A 16,297-nucleotide genomic window follows, 5' to 3' on the forward strand; every position below is an offset into this window, starting at 1 on the left:
TGGCCACGCCCCCATTGGCCACGCCCCCAGCTCAGGCCACGCCCACCGGGTCCCGACGCGCGGCTCTGGCCACGCCCACATCCGCACCCCACCTCCATATATGGATGTGACCACGCCCCCTCCCGGAAGGGGCGGGGCCGGCGCGCGCGCGCGCGCGGGATTCGAAAGAGGCGCCCGGTAACGGCCGGGAGCGGGAAAAGGAGCCGGGAATCGGCACCGGGAGAGGGAAAAGGAGCCGGGAATCGGCACCGGGAGAGGGAAAAGGAGCCGGGAATCGCCCGGGATCGGCACCGGGAGAGGGAAAAGGAGCCCGGAATTGCCCGGGATCGGCACCGGGAGCGGGAAAAGGAGCCCGGAATCGCCCGGGATCGGCACCAGGAGAGGGAAAAGGAGCCGGGAATCGCCCGGGATCGGCACCGGGAGAGGGAAAAGGAGCCGGGAATCGCCCGGGATCGGCACCGGGAGCGGGAAAAGGAGCCCGGAATCGCCCGGGATCGGCACCGGGAGAGGGAAAAGGAGCCGGGAATCGGCACCGGGAGAGGGAAAAGGAGCCCGGAATTGCCCGGGATCGGCAGCGGGAGAGGGAAAAGGAGCCGGGAATCGCCCGGGATCGGCACCGGGAGCGGGAAAAGGAGCCGGGAATCGGCACCGGGAGAGGGAAAAGGAGCCCGGGATCGGCACCGGGAGAGGGAAAAGGAGCCCGGAATTGCCCGGGATCGGGAAAAGGAGCCCGGGATCGGCACCGGGAGAGGGAAAAGGAGCCCGGAATTGCCCGGGATCGGGAAAAGGAGCCCGGGATCGGCACCGGGAGCCGGAAAAGGAGCCCGGAATTGCCCGGGATCGGCAGCGGGAGCGGGAAAAGGAGCCCGGAATCGCCCGGGATCGGCACCGGGAGAGGGAAGAGGATCCCGGAATTCCCTTGGCTCGGTCCCCGCACGCCGCGAACCCCGGACCGAGGTGGGGCGCGCGGGGTTTTCCTGGGAACCCCCCGGATCTGGGATTCTCCCCTCCCCCAGCTGGGACCCCCCCAGTTCCCGGATCTGGGACATCCCAAGCCCGGACCCCCCATCCCTGCTCTGGGATCCCCAAACTGGGACCTCCCCCCTCCCCCAATTCCCAAATCCAGGACCTCCAATTCCCAAATCCGAGACCTCCCCCAGCTGCCCAGTCCGGGACCCCTCCATTCCCAAATCTGGCACCTCCCAAATTCCCCAATCCCAGACCCCCCAATTCCTGAATCCAGGACCCCTCAATTCCCAAATCCAGCACCCCCCAGTTCCTGAATCCGGGACTCCCCAGTTCCCAAATCCGGGACCCCCCAGTTCCCGAATCCATGACCTCCACAATTCCCAATCTGGGACCCTCCAATTCCCAAACCCAGCACCCCCCAATTCCCAATCCGGGACCCCCCAGTTCCTGAATCCAGGATCCCCCAATTCCCAAATCCAGGAACCCTCAATTCCCAAATCCAGGACCCCCCAATTCCCAAATCCAGGATCCCCCAATTCCCGAATCCAGGAACCCCCCAATTCCCAAATCCAGCACCCCCCAATTCCCAAACCCAGCACCCCCCAATTCCCGAATCCAGGACCCCCCAATTCCCAATCCGGGACCCCCCAATTCCTGAATCCAGGACCCCCCAATTCCCAAACCCAGCACCCCCCAATTCCCGAATCCGGGACCCCCCAGGTGCCACCGGAGCCCCTCCACGTCCCCTCCTGTCCCACAGGATCGGGATCGGGATCAGCATCGGATCCATGGCCGCCTTCCAGTCCCCGACGCCCTCGTCCCGCAGGGACAAACCGGGTGAGGAATTCCGGGATGATCCCGGAATATTCCCACGAGGAATCGCAGGGACCCCATCCCAGAGCCGAGATCGCGGAATGGCGGGAAGGGCCCTGAAGGGATCTCGGGGCTGAATTCCAGAGGCTGCTCCAAGCCCTGTCCGACCTTTCCTGGGACAATCCCAGGGATGAGGCAGCCGCAGATTCCCTGGAAAACTCTGCCACTCCCTCCCCCTTCCTCCTCCTCCTCCCGGTTTTATTCCTGAGCACATCGGGGCTGGGAAATCCCTGGGATCACCTGGGATCACCTGGGATCGGTTTCCCATCCGCGGGATTCCGGTGGGAATCGTGGAACGCTTTGGGAAGGAGCTTCAAGGCCCGGAATTCCCACCCGGATCCGTGTCCCCCCCAAATCCCCAGGGATTTCAATCCCTCCGGGAACAGGGGCTGTGCCGGGGCTGGAAAACCCCAATTGTTCCCAAAACCCGACCGAACTTTCCCCGGAACGACTCGAGGCCGTTCCCTGTCCGCGATTCCCCGGGAGCGGATCCCGATCCCGGCTGGAGCTTCCCGGGGCTTCACCGCGACTCCTTCCCGCAGATGCCGGCGCCGTGTCCGTCACCATCCCGGCCTCTCCCTTCATGCAGAAGTTGGGATTCGGCACCGGAGTCAGCGTGTACCTGATGAAAAGGTTCGGGAAGCGTTATCCCGGAAAAGTCCCGGAAAAGTCCCGGAGCGGGTGGGAAAGGAGCTCCGGGAAGGAAAGGGGTGGCGGCGCCGACCTGGGGATGATCCCAAATCCAGGATACGGAGCCGAAGGAGGGATTTGGGATTTGCAGAGCCGGGAAGGAGCCCCTTCCTTTGGGAGAAGCCTTTCCCTGGATGGAATCCAAGGATTTGGGGCCCATTCCTGGGAATTCCGGGATTTGGGGCCTATTCCTGGGATAACCCATCAGCCTTTTCCTGGCTGGAATTCTGGGATTTGGGATCCTTTTGTTTTTGGGATAAGCCTTTCCTTGGATGGAATTCCAGGATTTGGGGCCATTCCTGGGATAAACCTTGGGTGGAATTCTGGGATTTGGGATCCGTTATTTTGGGATAAGCCTTGCCCGGGGGGGAATTCAGGGATTTGGGCCCCATTTTTTTTTTTTGGGATAAGCCTTTCCTTGGATGGAATTCAGGGATTTGAGGCCATTCCTGGGATAAACCTTGGGTGGAATTCCAGGACTTGGCCTCCATTTTTTTTTGGGATAAGCCTTTCCCTGGCTGCAATTCCAGCATTTCGGGTCCATGGTTTTTGGGATAACCCCATCGGTCTTTCCCTGGCTGGAATTCCGGGATTGGGGCTCCATTCCCTCCGCTCCAGCCGGAAATGGGAACGGATCGAAGCTCCCGGGAAGCCGAGCATTCCCTGGAGCATTCCCGGCCCACGGCAGATTTCACCCTTTCCCCAATTTCCTCACGAATTCCACAAAAAAGCCCCTCCCACAGCCATTCCCGGCATGTTATCCATGGGAATTCCAGAGGCTCTTCCCGCCCAGGTCTCCGCGGGGATTATCCCGCTCTCCGTGGGCCGTGAAGAAAATCAACTCCGGCTGCAGCCGGAGCCAGCGGAGCCTCTTCCAGAGGAGACTCCAGGAGGAGGCCCAGATCCTCCGGAATCTGCGGCATCCCAACATCGTGGGTGAGGATTCCTGGGAATGGACGGGTTGGATCCATTGGGAATGGAGGGGTTGGATCCATTGGGAATGGAGGGGTTGGATCCATTGGGGATGGAGGGGTTGGATTGTTGGGAAGGGAGGGGTTGGATCCATGGGAAGGGAGGGATTGGATCCATGGGGAATGGACGGGTTGGATCCATTGGGAATGGAGGGGTTGGATTGTTGGGAATGGAGGGGTTGGATCCATTGGGAATGGAGGGGTTGGATTGTTGGGAATGGAGGGGTTGGATCCATGGGAATGGAGGGGTTGGATTGTTGGGAATGGAGGGGTTGGATCCATTGGGAATGGAGGGGTTGGATCCCATGGGAAGGGAGGGGTTGGATCCCATGGGAAGGGAGGGGTTGGATCCATTGGGAATGGAGGGGTTGGATCCCATGGGAATGGAGGGGTTGGATCCATTGGAATTGAGGGGTTGGATTGTTGGGAATGGAGGGGTTGGATCCATTGGGAATGGAGGGGTTGGATCCATGGGAATGGAGGGGTTGGATTGTTGGGAATGGAGGGGTTGGATCCATTGGGAATGGAGGGGTTGGATCCATGGGAATGGAGGGGTTGGATCCATTGGGAATGGAGGGGTTGGATCCATGGGAATGGAGGGGTTGGATCCATGGGAAGGGAGGGGTTGGATTGTTGGGAATGGAGGGGTTGGATCCATTGGGAATGGAGGGGTTGGATCCATTGGAATGGAGGGGTTGGATCCATGGGAAGGGAGGGGTTGGATTGTTGGGAAGGGAGGGGTTGGATCCATTGGGAATGGAGGGGTTGGATCCATGGGAATGGAGGGGTTGGATCCATGGGAATGGAGGGGTTGGATCCATTGGGAATGGAGGGGTTGGATCCATGGGAAGGGAGGGGTTGGATCCATGGGAAGGGAGGGGTTGGATCCATGGGAAGGGAGGGGTTGGATTGTTGGGAATGGAGGGGTTGGATCCATGGGAAGGGAGGGGTTGGATTGTTGGGAATGGAGGGGTTGGATCCATTGGGAATGGAGGGGTTGGATCCATGGGAAGGGAGGGGTTGGATCCATGGGAAGGGAGGGGTTGGATCCATTGGGAATGGAGGGGTTGGATCCATGGGAAGGGAGGGGTTGGATCCATGGGAATGGAGGGGTTGGATCCATGGGAATGGAGGGGTTGGATCCATTGGGAATGGAGGGGTTGGATCCATGGGAAGGGAGGGGTTGGATCCATGGGAAGGGAGGGGTTGGATCCATTGGGAATGGAGGGGTTGGATCCATGGGAAGGGAGGGGTTGGATCCATGGGAAGGGAGGGGTTGGATTGTTGGGAATGGAGGGGTTGGATCCATTGGAATTGAGGGGTTGGATTGTTGGGAATGGAGGGGTTGGATCCATTGGGAATGGAGGGGTTGGATCCATGGGAAGGGAGGGGTTGGATTGTTGGGAATGGAGGGGTTGGATCCATGGGAATGGAGGGGTTGGATGGTTGGGAATGGAGGGGTTGGAGCCAATCCCAGAGGGAGACGAGGGGGATTCGGGATCCCGGAGTTAAAGCCCTCCCAGTGCCTCTGGAATTCCCAGAGAAGCCGCGGCTGCCGCTGGATCCCTGGGAGTGTCCAGGGATGGATTTGGAGCAGCCTGGGATCATCGGGGTTGGAATGGGATGGGATTGAAGCTGCGTGGATCCCAGCCAAAGCATTCCGGGATCGCTGCTCTCCCACTTCCATCCCATTCCCATTCCAATCCTGTCCCATCCCATCCCATCCCATCCCATTCCCACCCCATTCCCATTCCCACCCCATTCCCATTCCCATCCCATTCCATCCCATCCCACCCCATTCCCACCCCATTCCCATCCCATCCCAGGCTACCGGGCGCTGACGAAGGCTCCGGACGGGAGCCTGTGCCTGGCCATGGAATTCGGGGGGGAGAAATCCCTGAACGACCTCATCGAGGAGCGCCGGGAGCAGCGATTGGGAGCGTTCCCGGCTCCCACCATCCTGCAGGTGGCCCTGAGCATGGCCAGGGGGCTCCAGGTACCGGGAATGGCGGGGAAATCCCGGGATTCGGGGAGAAAGGGGAGCTGGGGCTGCTGGGGGGGATGGGATTGGGATGAGTGGGATGTTGGGAAGGGATTCCCGGCTGGGCTGGAATTCCCAGGGAATGCCCGGATCCCTGGCAGTGCCCAAGGAAAGGCTGGAGCAGCCTGGGATCAGCGGGGGAGGTGCCGGCCTTGGAATGGGATGGGATTGAAGCTGCGTGGATCCCAGCCAAAGCATTCCGGGATTGTGGGATGCAGGAGGCTCCGAATCCATGCCCAGGGGTTTTTCTGGAAGTCGGGGATGGGAAAGGGAAGGGAGAGCCTTCCTGGAGTGCCGAGATTCCCAGGGAAGGGCCTGGAGGCCGGAATTCCTTCCCGCAGAGGAGTCGGGCTGGGGCTGGATCCAATGGCAGGCTGGGAGAGGCGGGAATGGAGGGATTTCCCTGGGAAAGGGGAGCTCGGGCTGGGATCTTGGGAAGGAATTCCCGGCTGCGCTGGAATTCCCAGGGAATGCCCGGGAGTGCCCAAGGAAAGGCTGGATCCACCTGGGATCATCGGGAAGCGCCGGGGCGGGACTGGGATGATCCCGAAGATCCCTTCCCACAATCCCCGACGTTTTAAGGCCGGGGGGGGGGGTGCGGGATTTTCCCGTGGGTTATCCCAATCCCACGGCTCTTCCCGTGGTTTTCCCGGGCTGTTCCCAGTACCTGCACACGGAGCAGCGGCTGCTCCACGGGGACATCAAATCCCCCAACGTCGTCGTCCGGGGCTGCTTCGAATCCGTGAAAATCTGCGACGTCGGAGTCTCGCTGCCCCTGGATGAGAACCTGGCAGGTGGGATTCCCGGGAATGCCGCCCCGCAGGGAATCCCCGGAGGCCGGGGGGGAGCAGGAGGCGATTCCAGGCTTTGGAAGGATCCGAGGGTGGGCCGGGAATGGCAGGAATGCGGGCGGGATAAGACACGGAGCATTCCCGGCAAAGAACCCTCGGGAATTCTCCGGCTGCCTGAGGATCCATCGGTGAGAGCCCATGGAAAAGGAGCCGGAGGCGCCGGAATGTTCTGGGGGAATGGATGGGATTTATCGGGAATATCCAGCTGGAGGCACCGGGATCTCCTCAGGGAATGTGGGGATGGATGGGATTTATCGGGAATATCCAGCTGGAGACACCGGGATCTCCTGGGGATGGATGGGATTCTCGGGAATATCCAGCTGGAGACACCGGGATCTCGGGGGATGGATGGGATTTATCGGGAATATCCAGCTGGAGACACCGGGATCTCCTGGGGATGGATGGGATTCTCGGGAATATCCAGCTGGAGACACCGGGATCTCCTGGGGATGGATGGGATTCTCGGGAATATCCAGCTGGAGACACCGGGATCTCCGGGGATGGATGGGATTTATCGGGAATATCCAGCTGGAGACACCGGGATCTCCTGGGGATGGATGGGATTTATCGGGAATATCCAGCTGGAGACACCGGGATCTCCTGGGGATGGATGGGATTTATCGGGAATATCCAGCTGGAGACACCGGGATCTCCGGGGATGGATGGGATTTATCGGGAATATCCAGCTGGAGACACCGGGATCTCCTGGGGATGGATGGGATTTATCGGGAATATCCAGCTAGAGACACCGGAATGTCCTGGGGATGGATGGGATTTATCGGGAATATCCAGCTGGAGACACCGGGATCTCCTGGGGATGGATGGGATTCTCGGGAATATCCAGCTGGAGACACCGGGATCTCCTGGGGATAGATGGGATTTATCGGGAATATCCAGCTGGAGACACCGGGATCTCCTGGGGATGGATGGGATTCTCGGGAATATCCAGCTGGAGACACCGGGATCTCTGGGGATGGATGGGATTTATCGGGAATATCCAGCTGGAGACACCGGGATCTCCGGGGATGGATGGGATTTATCAGGAATATCCAGCTGGAGACACCGGGATCTCCTGGGGATGGATGGGATTTATCGGGAATATCCAGCTAGAGACACCGGGATCTCCTGGGGATGGATGGGATTTATCGGGAATATCCAGCTGGAGACACCGGGATCTCGGGGGATGGATGGGATTTATCGGGAATATCCAGCTGGAGACACCGGGATCTCTGGGGATGGATGGGATTTATCGGGAATATCCAGCTGGAGACACCGGGATCTCCTGGGGATGGATGGGATTTATCGGGAATATCCAGCTGGAGACACCGGGATCTCTGGGGATGGATGGGATTTATCGGGAATATCCAGCTGGAGACACCGGGATCTCCTGGGGATGGATGGGATTTATCGGGAATATCCAGCTGGAGACACCGGGATCTCCGGGGATGGATGGGATTTATCGGGAATATCCAGCTGGAGACACCGGGATCTCCTGGGGATGGATGGGATTTATCGGGAATATCCAGCTGGAGACACCGGGATCTCCTGGGGATGGATGGGATTTATCGGGAATATCCAGCTGGAGACACCGGGATCTCCTGGGGATGGATGGGATTTATCGGGAATATCCAGCTGGAGACACCGGGATCTCCGGGGATGGATGGGATTTATCGGGAATATCCAGCTGGAGACACCGGGATCTCCGGGGATGGATGGGATTTATCGGGAATATCCAGCTGGAGACACCGGGATCTCCTCAGGGAATGTGGGACTGGCTCCGGCTTCCTTGGGAATCTGGAGGCTCTGGAATCTCCGGGAGGGATCCGCAGGGCTCTGGAATGAACGCGGGGATGCACAGGGAGCTGCAATTCCTCGGGGAATGCCGAGCCAGGGCTGGGGATTCCCAGGGCTCTGGAAGCCTCCTGGGCTCTGGGATTGCCCCAAGGATCAAGGGGGCCTGGGAATCCAGCCGGGAGGCTGGAATTCCTCGGGAATGGGGATCCTGGGGCTGTGGAATGGGGATCCTGGGAACTCTGGAATTCCTCGGGAATGGGGATCCTGGGGCTCTGGAATGGGGATCCTGGGGCTCTGGAATCCTTTGGGAATGGGGATTCTGGGGCTCTGGAATGGGGATCCCGGGGTTCTGGAATCCTTTGGGAATGGGGATCCAGGGGCTCTGGAATCCCTCTGGAATGGGGATCCCGAGGCTCGGGAGTCTCGTGGGAATGGGGATTCCAGGGGGTTCTGGAATCCCTCAGGAATGGGGATCCTGGGGGCTCTGGAATCCCTTGGGAATGGGGGTCCCGGGGTTCTGGAACCCCTCAGGAATGGGGATCTGGGGGTTCTGGAATCCCTCTGGAATGGGGGCTCTGGAATCCTTTGGGAATGGGGGCTCTGGAATGGGGGTCCAGGGGGCTCTGGAATCCCTTCGGAATGGGGATCCTGGGGCTCTGGAATCCTTTGGGAATGGGGATCCCGGGGTTCTGGAATTCCTCTGGAATGGGGATCTTGGGGCTCTGGAATCCCTCTGGAATGGGGGCTCTGGAATGGGGATCTTGGGGCTCTGGAATCCTTTGGGAATGGGGGCTCTGGAATGGGGGTCCGGGGGGCTCTGGAATCCCTCGGGAATGGGGATTCCGGGCCTCTGGAATCCTTTGGGAATGGGGATCCCGGGGTTCTGGAATCCTTTGGGAATGGGGATCTGGGGGTTCTGGAATCCCTCGGGAAGGCGCCGTTTCCCCAGAGCCAGTTCCCGATCCCATCCAACCCCATCTGACCCCACCCGATCCCATCCGATCCCACCGGATCCCCCCCCCCCCGATCCCACCGGATCCCACCCGCTCGGTTGCAGTGAGCGATCCCGAGCTCTGCTACGTGGGCACGGAGCCCTGGAAGCCTCCGGAGGCGCTGGAGCCGGGCGGGATCATCACGGACAGATCCGACATCTTCCCCTTCGGCCTCACCCTGTGGGAGATGCTGGCCCTGAGCATCCCGCACCTCCCGCTGCCGGAATCCGACACGGAAGGTCGGGAATGCCGGGCCCGGAGCGGGATCTGGGAATGGGAACCTCCGGAGGCGGGCGGGGAGAGCTGGGAATGGTCACCGGGAAAAGGATCCGGGGAACCCTCGGAGGCGCCGCCTGAGGCTGGAGGGGATCCGGGAGAGCGGGAATTTGGGAGAAAGGGATGGGAAACGGGAATGGCTTCCCAGTGGGAAAGGGGAGCTCGGGCTGGGATCTTGGGAAGGAATTCCCGGCTGCGCTGGAATTCCCAGGGAATGCCCGGATCCCTGGCAGTGCCCAAGGAAAGGCTGGAGCAGCCTGGGATCATCGGGGCAGGTGCCGGCCTTGGAATGGGATGGGATTGAAGCTGCGGGGATCCCAGCCAAAGCATTCCGGGATTGTGGGATGCAGGAGGCTCCGAACCCATGGCCAGGGGTTTTTCTGGAAGTCGGGGATGGGAAAGGGAAGGGAGAGCCTTCCTGGAGTGCCGAGATTCCCAGGGAAGGGCCTGGAGGCCGGAATTCCTTCCCGCAGAGGAGTCGGGCTGGGGCTGGATCCAATGGCAGGCTGGGAGAGGCGGGAATGGAGGGATTTCCCTGGGAAAGGGGAGCTCGGGCTGGGATCTTGGGAAGGGATTCCCAGGGAATCCCCGGGAGCGCCTGAGGCCGGGTTCGGATCTCCCTGGGATCATCGGGAAGCGCCGGGATCGGGATTCCCGGGCTTTCCTTCCGACATCTCCTCTCTCCCGCCCTTGCAGAGGAATCCTTTTCCGAGGAATCCTTCGACGAGGATTCCTACTACGCGGCGCTGGGCACGCGGCCGCCGCTGCCTCCGGAGGCGCTGGATCCATCCCAGGGCCCGGTGCTGGAGCTCTTCTCCGTCTGCACGTGCCGCGATCCCGGGAAAAGGCCCTCGGCCGCGCAGATCCTGCAGGCGCTGGAGCCGCCGCCGCCCTGAGCCATCCCGCGTTCCCAGCGGGAAGCGGCTCCGGAGCCTTGGGAAGAGCCCTTCGGGATTCCCGGGCCGCGCTCCCCGCTCTGCTCCTTTGGGGGTTTTGGGATGGATTTTCCTCAGCGTCGGGTTGGGTTTTCCCGGGTTTTTTTTAGGGTTGGGTTTTCCCGGGTTTTTTTTTAGGGTTGGGTTTTCCCACTCTTCGGTTCAGTTTTCCCGCTCTTTTCGGGGCTGGAATTTCCTGAGTTTAGGTCGGATTTTTCCTCTTTTTGGGGGTTGGATTTTCCCCCTTTTTTAGGCTGGATTTTCCCTTTTCTAGGCTGGAATTTCCATCATTTCTGGTTGGATTTTTCCCTCCTTTTGGGGTTGGATCCCGCCCCTTTTTTCCTTGGATTTTCCCTCTTTTTTTAGGCTGGAATTTCCTTCATTTTTCGTTGGATTTTCCGTCCTTTTTGGGGTTTGATCCCGCCCCCCATTTCCTTGGATTTTCCTTTTTTTTTGGGCTGGAATTTCCTGAGTTCAGGTCCAGTTTTCCTGCATTTTTTAGTTGGATTTTCCCTCTTTTTGGGGCTGGAATTTCCTGAGTTTAGGTCGGATTTTCCCTCTATTTTAGGCTGATTTTCCATCATTTTTGGTTGGATTTTCCCTCCTTTTGGGGTTGGATCCCGCCCCCTTTTTCCTTGGATTTTCCCTCTTTTTTGGGCTGGAATTTCCCGAGTTCGGGTCAGGTTTTCCCAAGGTTTTGGGCTGGAATTTCCCGAGTTTAGGCCTGGATTTTCCCTCTTTTCTAGGCTGGATTTTCCATCATTTTTGGTTGGACTTTCGATCTTTTTGGGGTTGGATCCCGCCCCCTTTTTCCTTGGATTTTCCCTCTTTTTGCGGCTGGAATTTCCCAAGTTTAGGTTGGATTTTCCCTCTTTTTTTAGGCTGGAATTTCCATCATTTTTTGGTTGGATTTTCCCTCCTTTTGGGGTTGGATCCCGCCCCCTTTTTCCTTGGATTTTCCCTCTTTTTTGGGCTGGAATTTCCCGAGTTCGGGTCAGGTTTTCCCAAGGTTTTGGGCTGGAATTTCCCGAGTTTAGGCCTGGATTTTCCCTCTTTTCTAGACTGGATTTTCCATCATTTTTGGTTGGATTCTCCCTCTCCCTTCTGGGCTGGGTTTTCCCTCTTTTTGGGGCTGGAATTTCCCGAGTTTAGGTCGGATTTTCCCTCTTTTTTAGGCTGATTTTCCATCATTTTTGGTTGGATTTTCCCTCCTTTTGGGGTTGGATCCCGCCCCCTTTTTCCTTGGATTTTCCCTCTTTTTGCGGCTGGAATTTCCCAAGTTTAGGTCGGATTTTCCCTCTTTTTTAGGCTGGAATTTCCATCATTTTTTGGTTGGATTTTCCCTCCTTTTGGGGTTGGATCCCGCCCCCTTTTTCCTTGGATTTTCCCTCTTTTTTGGGCTGGAATTTCCTGAGTTCGGTTCGGGTTTTCCCTCATTTTTTCCTTGGCTTTTCCTTCTTTTTTGGGCTGGATTTTCCTGAGTTTAGGTGGGATTTTCCCCCTTTTTAGGGTGGGATTTTCCCTCCTTTTGGGGTTGGATTTTCCCGAGTTTTCCCTCAGGGATGTTCCCAATAAACAGATTCCTTCCTCTCCGTGTGGGATCGGTGGATTTTTCCTTGGGATTCGGCTTTTCCAGAGGGGTGGGAGCTTGGATGAGGCTTGGGTGCTCTCGGGGTGGGGGAAAAATCCTGGAATATCCTCCAAAAATCCTGGAATTTCCTGGCTGGAAGAGCCCCCCCCCCCCTTCCAGGAGGATCAAATCCCAAATCCTGAGGGAAAACAGCCGGAAAACTCCAGGAAAAGGATTCCCGGCACAAGAGGTTCCCAGCAATCCCCCAGGGGGAGGGGAATATCCTCAGGAAACCCTGGAATATCCTCAGAAATTCATGGAATATCAGCACAAAGCCTCGGAATCTCGTCAGAAACTCACGGGATTTATACAAATTCCAGCAAACTTTGGGATAAACTCCAGAAAACCTCGGGATCCCGTCACAAAACCTCGGAATCTCGCGGCGAAGCCCCGGAACGCTGCCGTAACTCCACGGGGCGGCGTCAGAAATCCACGGAACGTCCTCGGGAATGTCGGGAATCTCCCGGCTGGGAGGGCCCCGGGAGGCTCCGGGCGCAGATCCCGCGGGGAAGCTCCGGGAAGGATTCCCGGCTCCATCCCGAGGCGAGGCCAGGGCAGAGAGCCCCGGCCCCGAAGGATTCCCGGGAAAAGCGAGGGCGGAATTCCGGGATTCCCAGCGGGAAAGGGAGCGGGGGCGGGGGGGTGGGGATTCCCAGGGAACGGCTCCCGAGGGAAGGAAGGGAGGGGAGGATTCCCAAGGGAATGGAGATTCCCGAGGGAATGAAGGGATTTGGGAAGGATTTGGGAAGGATTTGGGGAAGGATTTGGGGAAGGATTTGGGAAGGGATTGGGAAGGGATTTGGGAAGGGATTTAGGGAAGGATTTGGGAAGGATTTGGGAAGGGATTTAGGGAAGGGATTTAGGGAAGGGATTTAGGGAAGGGATTTGGGAAGGGATTTGGGAAGGGATTTGGGAAGGGATTTAGGGAAGGATTTGGGAAGGATTTGGGAAGGATTTGGGAAGGGATTTAGGGAAGGATTTGGGAAGGATTTGGGAAGGATTTGGGAAGGGATTTGGGAAGGGATTTGGGAAGGGATTTAGGGAAGGGATTTAGGGAAGGGATTTGGGAAGGATTTGGGAAGGGATTTGGGAAGGGATTTGGGAAGGGATTTAGGGAAGGGATTTGGGAAGGATTTGGGAAGGGATTTAGGGAAGGGATTTAGGGAAGGGATTTAGGGAAGGGATTTGGGAAGGGATTTAGGGAAGGGATTTGGGAAGGGATTTGGGAAGGATTTGGGAAGGGATTTGGGAAGGGATTTAGGGAAGGGATTTGGGAAGGGATTTGGGAAGGATTTGGGAAGGGATTTAGGGAAGGGATTTGGGAAGGGATTGGGAAGGGATTTGGGAAGGATTTGGGAAGGGATTTGGGAAGGGATTTGGGAAGGATTTGGGAAGGGATTGGGAAGGGATTTAGGGAAGGGATTTGGGAAGGATTTGGGAAGGATTTGGGAAGGATTTGGGAAGGGATTTGGGAAGGATTTGGGAAGGGATTGGGAAGGGATTTGGGAAGGATTTGGGAAGGATTTGGGAAGGGATTTGGGAAGGATTTGGGAAGGGATTTGGGAAGGGATTTAGGGAAGGATTTGGGAAGGGATTTGGGAAGGGATTTAAGGAAGGGATTTGGGAAGGATTTGGGAAGGATTTGGGAAGGATTTGGGAAGGGATTTGGGAAGGATTTGGGAAGGGATTTAGGGAAGGATTTGGGAAGGGATTTAGGGAAGGATTCCCGCGGGAGCTCAGCAGGACCCCCTGGATCAATCCCGGCTTCTCCAGCCCCTCTGGAACTCAGGGCAGGCCTGAGGAGCTCGAGCCCGATGATCCCGATGATCCCGATCCCAGTCCCGATCCTGATCCTGCTGATCCCAATCCTGCTGCTGATCCCAATCCCAATCCAGATCCCGCTGCTCCCGCTCCTGCTGCTCCCGCTCCTGCTGATCCCAATCCCAATCCGGATCCTGCTGATCCTGATCCTGCTGCTGCTCCTGATCCAGCTGATCCCAATCCTGATCCTGATCCTGCTGATCCCAATCCTGCTGCTGATCCCAATCCCAGTCCGGATCCTGCTGATCCCAATCCCGATCCTCCTGCTGATCCCAATCCCGATCCTCCTGCTGATCCTGACCCAGCTGATCCTGATCCTGCTGCTGATCCTGATCCAGCGGATCCCAATCCTGATCCAGCGGATCCCAATCCTGATCCTGATCCCAATCCAGATCCCGCTGCTCCCGCTCCTGCTGCTGCTCCCGCTCCTGCTGCTCCCGCTCCTGCTGATCCCGATCCTGCTGCTGATCCTGCTCCCGGTCCTCCCAATCTCACTGATCCCAATCCCAATCCTGCTGCTGATCCCAATCCTGATCCTGCTGATCCCAATCCTGCTGCTGATCCCGCTCCCGCTGCTGATCCCAGTCCTCCTGCTGCTCCCAATCCTGCTGATCCCGATCCTGCTGATCCCAATCCTGATCCCAATTCTGATCCTGATCCAGCTGATCCCAATCCTCCAGCTGCTCCCGCTCCTGCTGATCCCGATCTTGCTGCTGATCCCGCTCCTGCTGCTGATCCCAGTCCTCCTGCTGCTCCCAATCCTGCTGATCCTGATCCTGCTGATCCCAATCCTGATCCCAATTCTGATCCTGATCCAGCTGATCCCAATCCTCCAGCTGCTCCCGCTCCTGCTGATCCCGATCTTGCTGCTGATCCCGCTCCTGCTGCTGATCCCAACCCTCCTGCTGCTCCCAATCCTGCTGATCCCGCTCCTGCTGCTGCTCCCAATCCTGCTGATCCTGATCCTGCTGCTGATCCCGATCCAGCTGATCCCGATCCAGCTGATCCTGATCCTGCTGATCCCGACCCTCCTGCTGATCCCAACCCTCCTGCTGATCCCGATCCAGCTGATCCTGATCCAGCTGCTCCCGATCCTGCTGCTGCTCCCGCTCCAGCCGATCCCAATCCCGCTCCCGCTGCCGCTCCCGCTGCGGTTCCCGCTGCCGTTCCGGCTCCGTGCAGGAAGTTGTAGACCAGGAAGTCGGGCCGGCCGCAGTAGCGCGCGGCGAAGGCTCTCCCGTCCGGAGTGGGGTCGGAGAAGGCCAAATCCCGGGAATTCAGCACCGTCCCGAAGACGAAGGAGCGCCTGCGCCGGGAGAGGGGAGCGTGAGCGCCAGGGATCGCCAGGGATCGCCAGGGAGCGCCAGGGATCGCCACGGAGCGGGCGGGAAAGGCGGGAACGCTCCCGCGGGAATCGCGGCCTCCAGCCGGAGCTGGGAACGCGGGGCGGGGATTAACGAGCAATTAACGGCCGGGCCGGGCCCGCCTTCTAGGGAAAACATTCCCGGGTTCTAGGGAAAACATTCCCAGATTTTAGGGAAAACGTTCCCGGTTTTTAGGGAAAACGTTCCCGGTTTTTAAGGAAAACATTCTCAGTTTTAGTGGAAACATTCCTGGTTTTTAAAGGAAAACATTCCCAGTTTTTAGGGAGAACATTCTGGGTTTTTAAGGAGAACATTCCCGGTTTTAGTGGAAAAAAATCCCTGGTTTTTAATGGAAACATTCCGGGTTTTTAAAGGAAAACATTCCCAGTTTTTAGGGAGAAACTTCCGGGTCTTTAGGGAGAACATTCCCGGTTTTTAGGGAGAACATTCGGGGTTTTAGTGGAAACATTCCCGGTTTTTAATGAAAACGTTCCTGGTTTTTAAAGGAAAATATTCCCCGTTTTTAGGGAGAACATTCCCAGTTTTTAAGGAAAACATTCCCGGTTTTTAGGGAGAACATTTGGGGTTTTTAGGGAGAACATTCCCGGGTTTTAGGGAGAACATTCCGGGTTTTTAAGGAAAACGTTCCCAGTTTTTAGGGAGAACATTCCCGGTTTTAGTGGAAAAATTCCTGGTTTTTAATGAAAACAGTCCTGGTTTTCAAAGGACAACATTCCCAGTTTTTTAGGGAGAACATTCCGGGTTTTTAGGGAGTACATTCCAGGTTTTTTAGGGAGAACATTCCCAGTTTTTAGGGAGAACATTCCGGGTTTTTAACGGAGAACATTCCCAGTTTTTAACGGAAAACATTCCCGGTTTTAGTGGAAAAATCCCTGTTTTTTTTATGAGAACATTCCTGGTTTTCAAAGGAGAACATTCCCAGTTTTTAGGGAGAACATTTGGGGTTTTTAGGGAGAACATTCCCGGTTTTTAGGGAGAACATTCCGGGTTCTTAGGGAGAACATTCCCAGTTTTTAGGGAGAACATTCCGGGTCTTTAACGGAGAACATTCCCAGTTTTTAACGGAGAA

The 16,297-nt window shown here is 57.4% G+C and overlaps 2 protein-coding genes across 2 annotated transcripts in view; one reads left to right on the top strand and one right to left on the bottom strand.

Moving 5' to 3' along the window:
- Positions 1 to 189: 189 nt before the first annotated feature.
- On the top strand, positions 190 to 11,486 carry PBK (PDZ binding kinase). The gene is made up of 8 exons (XM_048298382.1): positions 190 to 957; positions 1,730 to 1,806; positions 2,385 to 2,475; positions 3,326 to 3,468; positions 5,330 to 5,499; positions 6,209 to 6,338; positions 9,247 to 9,420; positions 10,154 to 11,486. The coding sequence occupies exons 2-8, from the start codon at positions 1,758 to 1,760 to the stop codon at positions 10,351 to 10,353; spliced, it is 957 nt and encodes a 318-aa protein (XP_048154339.1). The 5' UTR covers positions 190 to 957; positions 1,730 to 1,757; the 3' UTR covers positions 10,354 to 11,486.
- A 958-nt stretch (positions 11,487 to 12,444) lies between these two features.
- ESCO2 (establishment of sister chromatid cohesion N-acetyltransferase 2) overlaps positions 12,445 to 16,297 on the bottom strand; it is a 29,887-nt gene continuing 26,034 nt past the window's right edge. The window contains exons 11-12 of the mRNA XM_048298299.1: positions 14,742 to 15,149; positions 12,445 to 12,685 (exon numbers count right to left, since the gene is read on the bottom strand). Coding sequence (XP_048154256.1) covers positions 12,445 to 12,685; positions 14,742 to 15,149 — 649 coding nt within the window. The remainder of the gene's footprint in view (positions 12,686 to 14,741; positions 15,150 to 16,297) is intronic.

The sequence above is a fragment of the Corvus hawaiiensis genome, chromosome 3 (genome assembly GCF_020740725.1).
Source record: "Corvus hawaiiensis isolate bCorHaw1 chromosome 3, bCorHaw1.pri.cur, whole genome shotgun sequence".
NCBI classification, from domain to species: Eukaryota; Metazoa; Chordata; class Aves; order Passeriformes; family Corvidae; genus Corvus; species Corvus hawaiiensis.

What these genes read in the sequence shown, in the direction of transcription:
- PBK (XM_048298382.1), top strand. Translation starts at nt 1,758, where the DNA reads ATGGCCGCCTTCCAGTCCCCGACGCCCTCGTCCCGCAGGGACAAACCG. An exon ending in GCATGGCCAGGGGGCTCCAG is followed by an intron (nt 5,500 to 6,208) that starts GTACCGGGAATG and finishes GGCTGTTCCCAG; the next exon opens with TACCTGCACACGGAGCAGCG. An exon ending in GCCGGAATCCGACACGGAAG is followed by an intron (nt 9,421 to 10,153) that starts GTCGGGAATGCC and finishes CCGCCCTTGCAG; the next exon opens with AGGAATCCTTTTCCGAGGAA.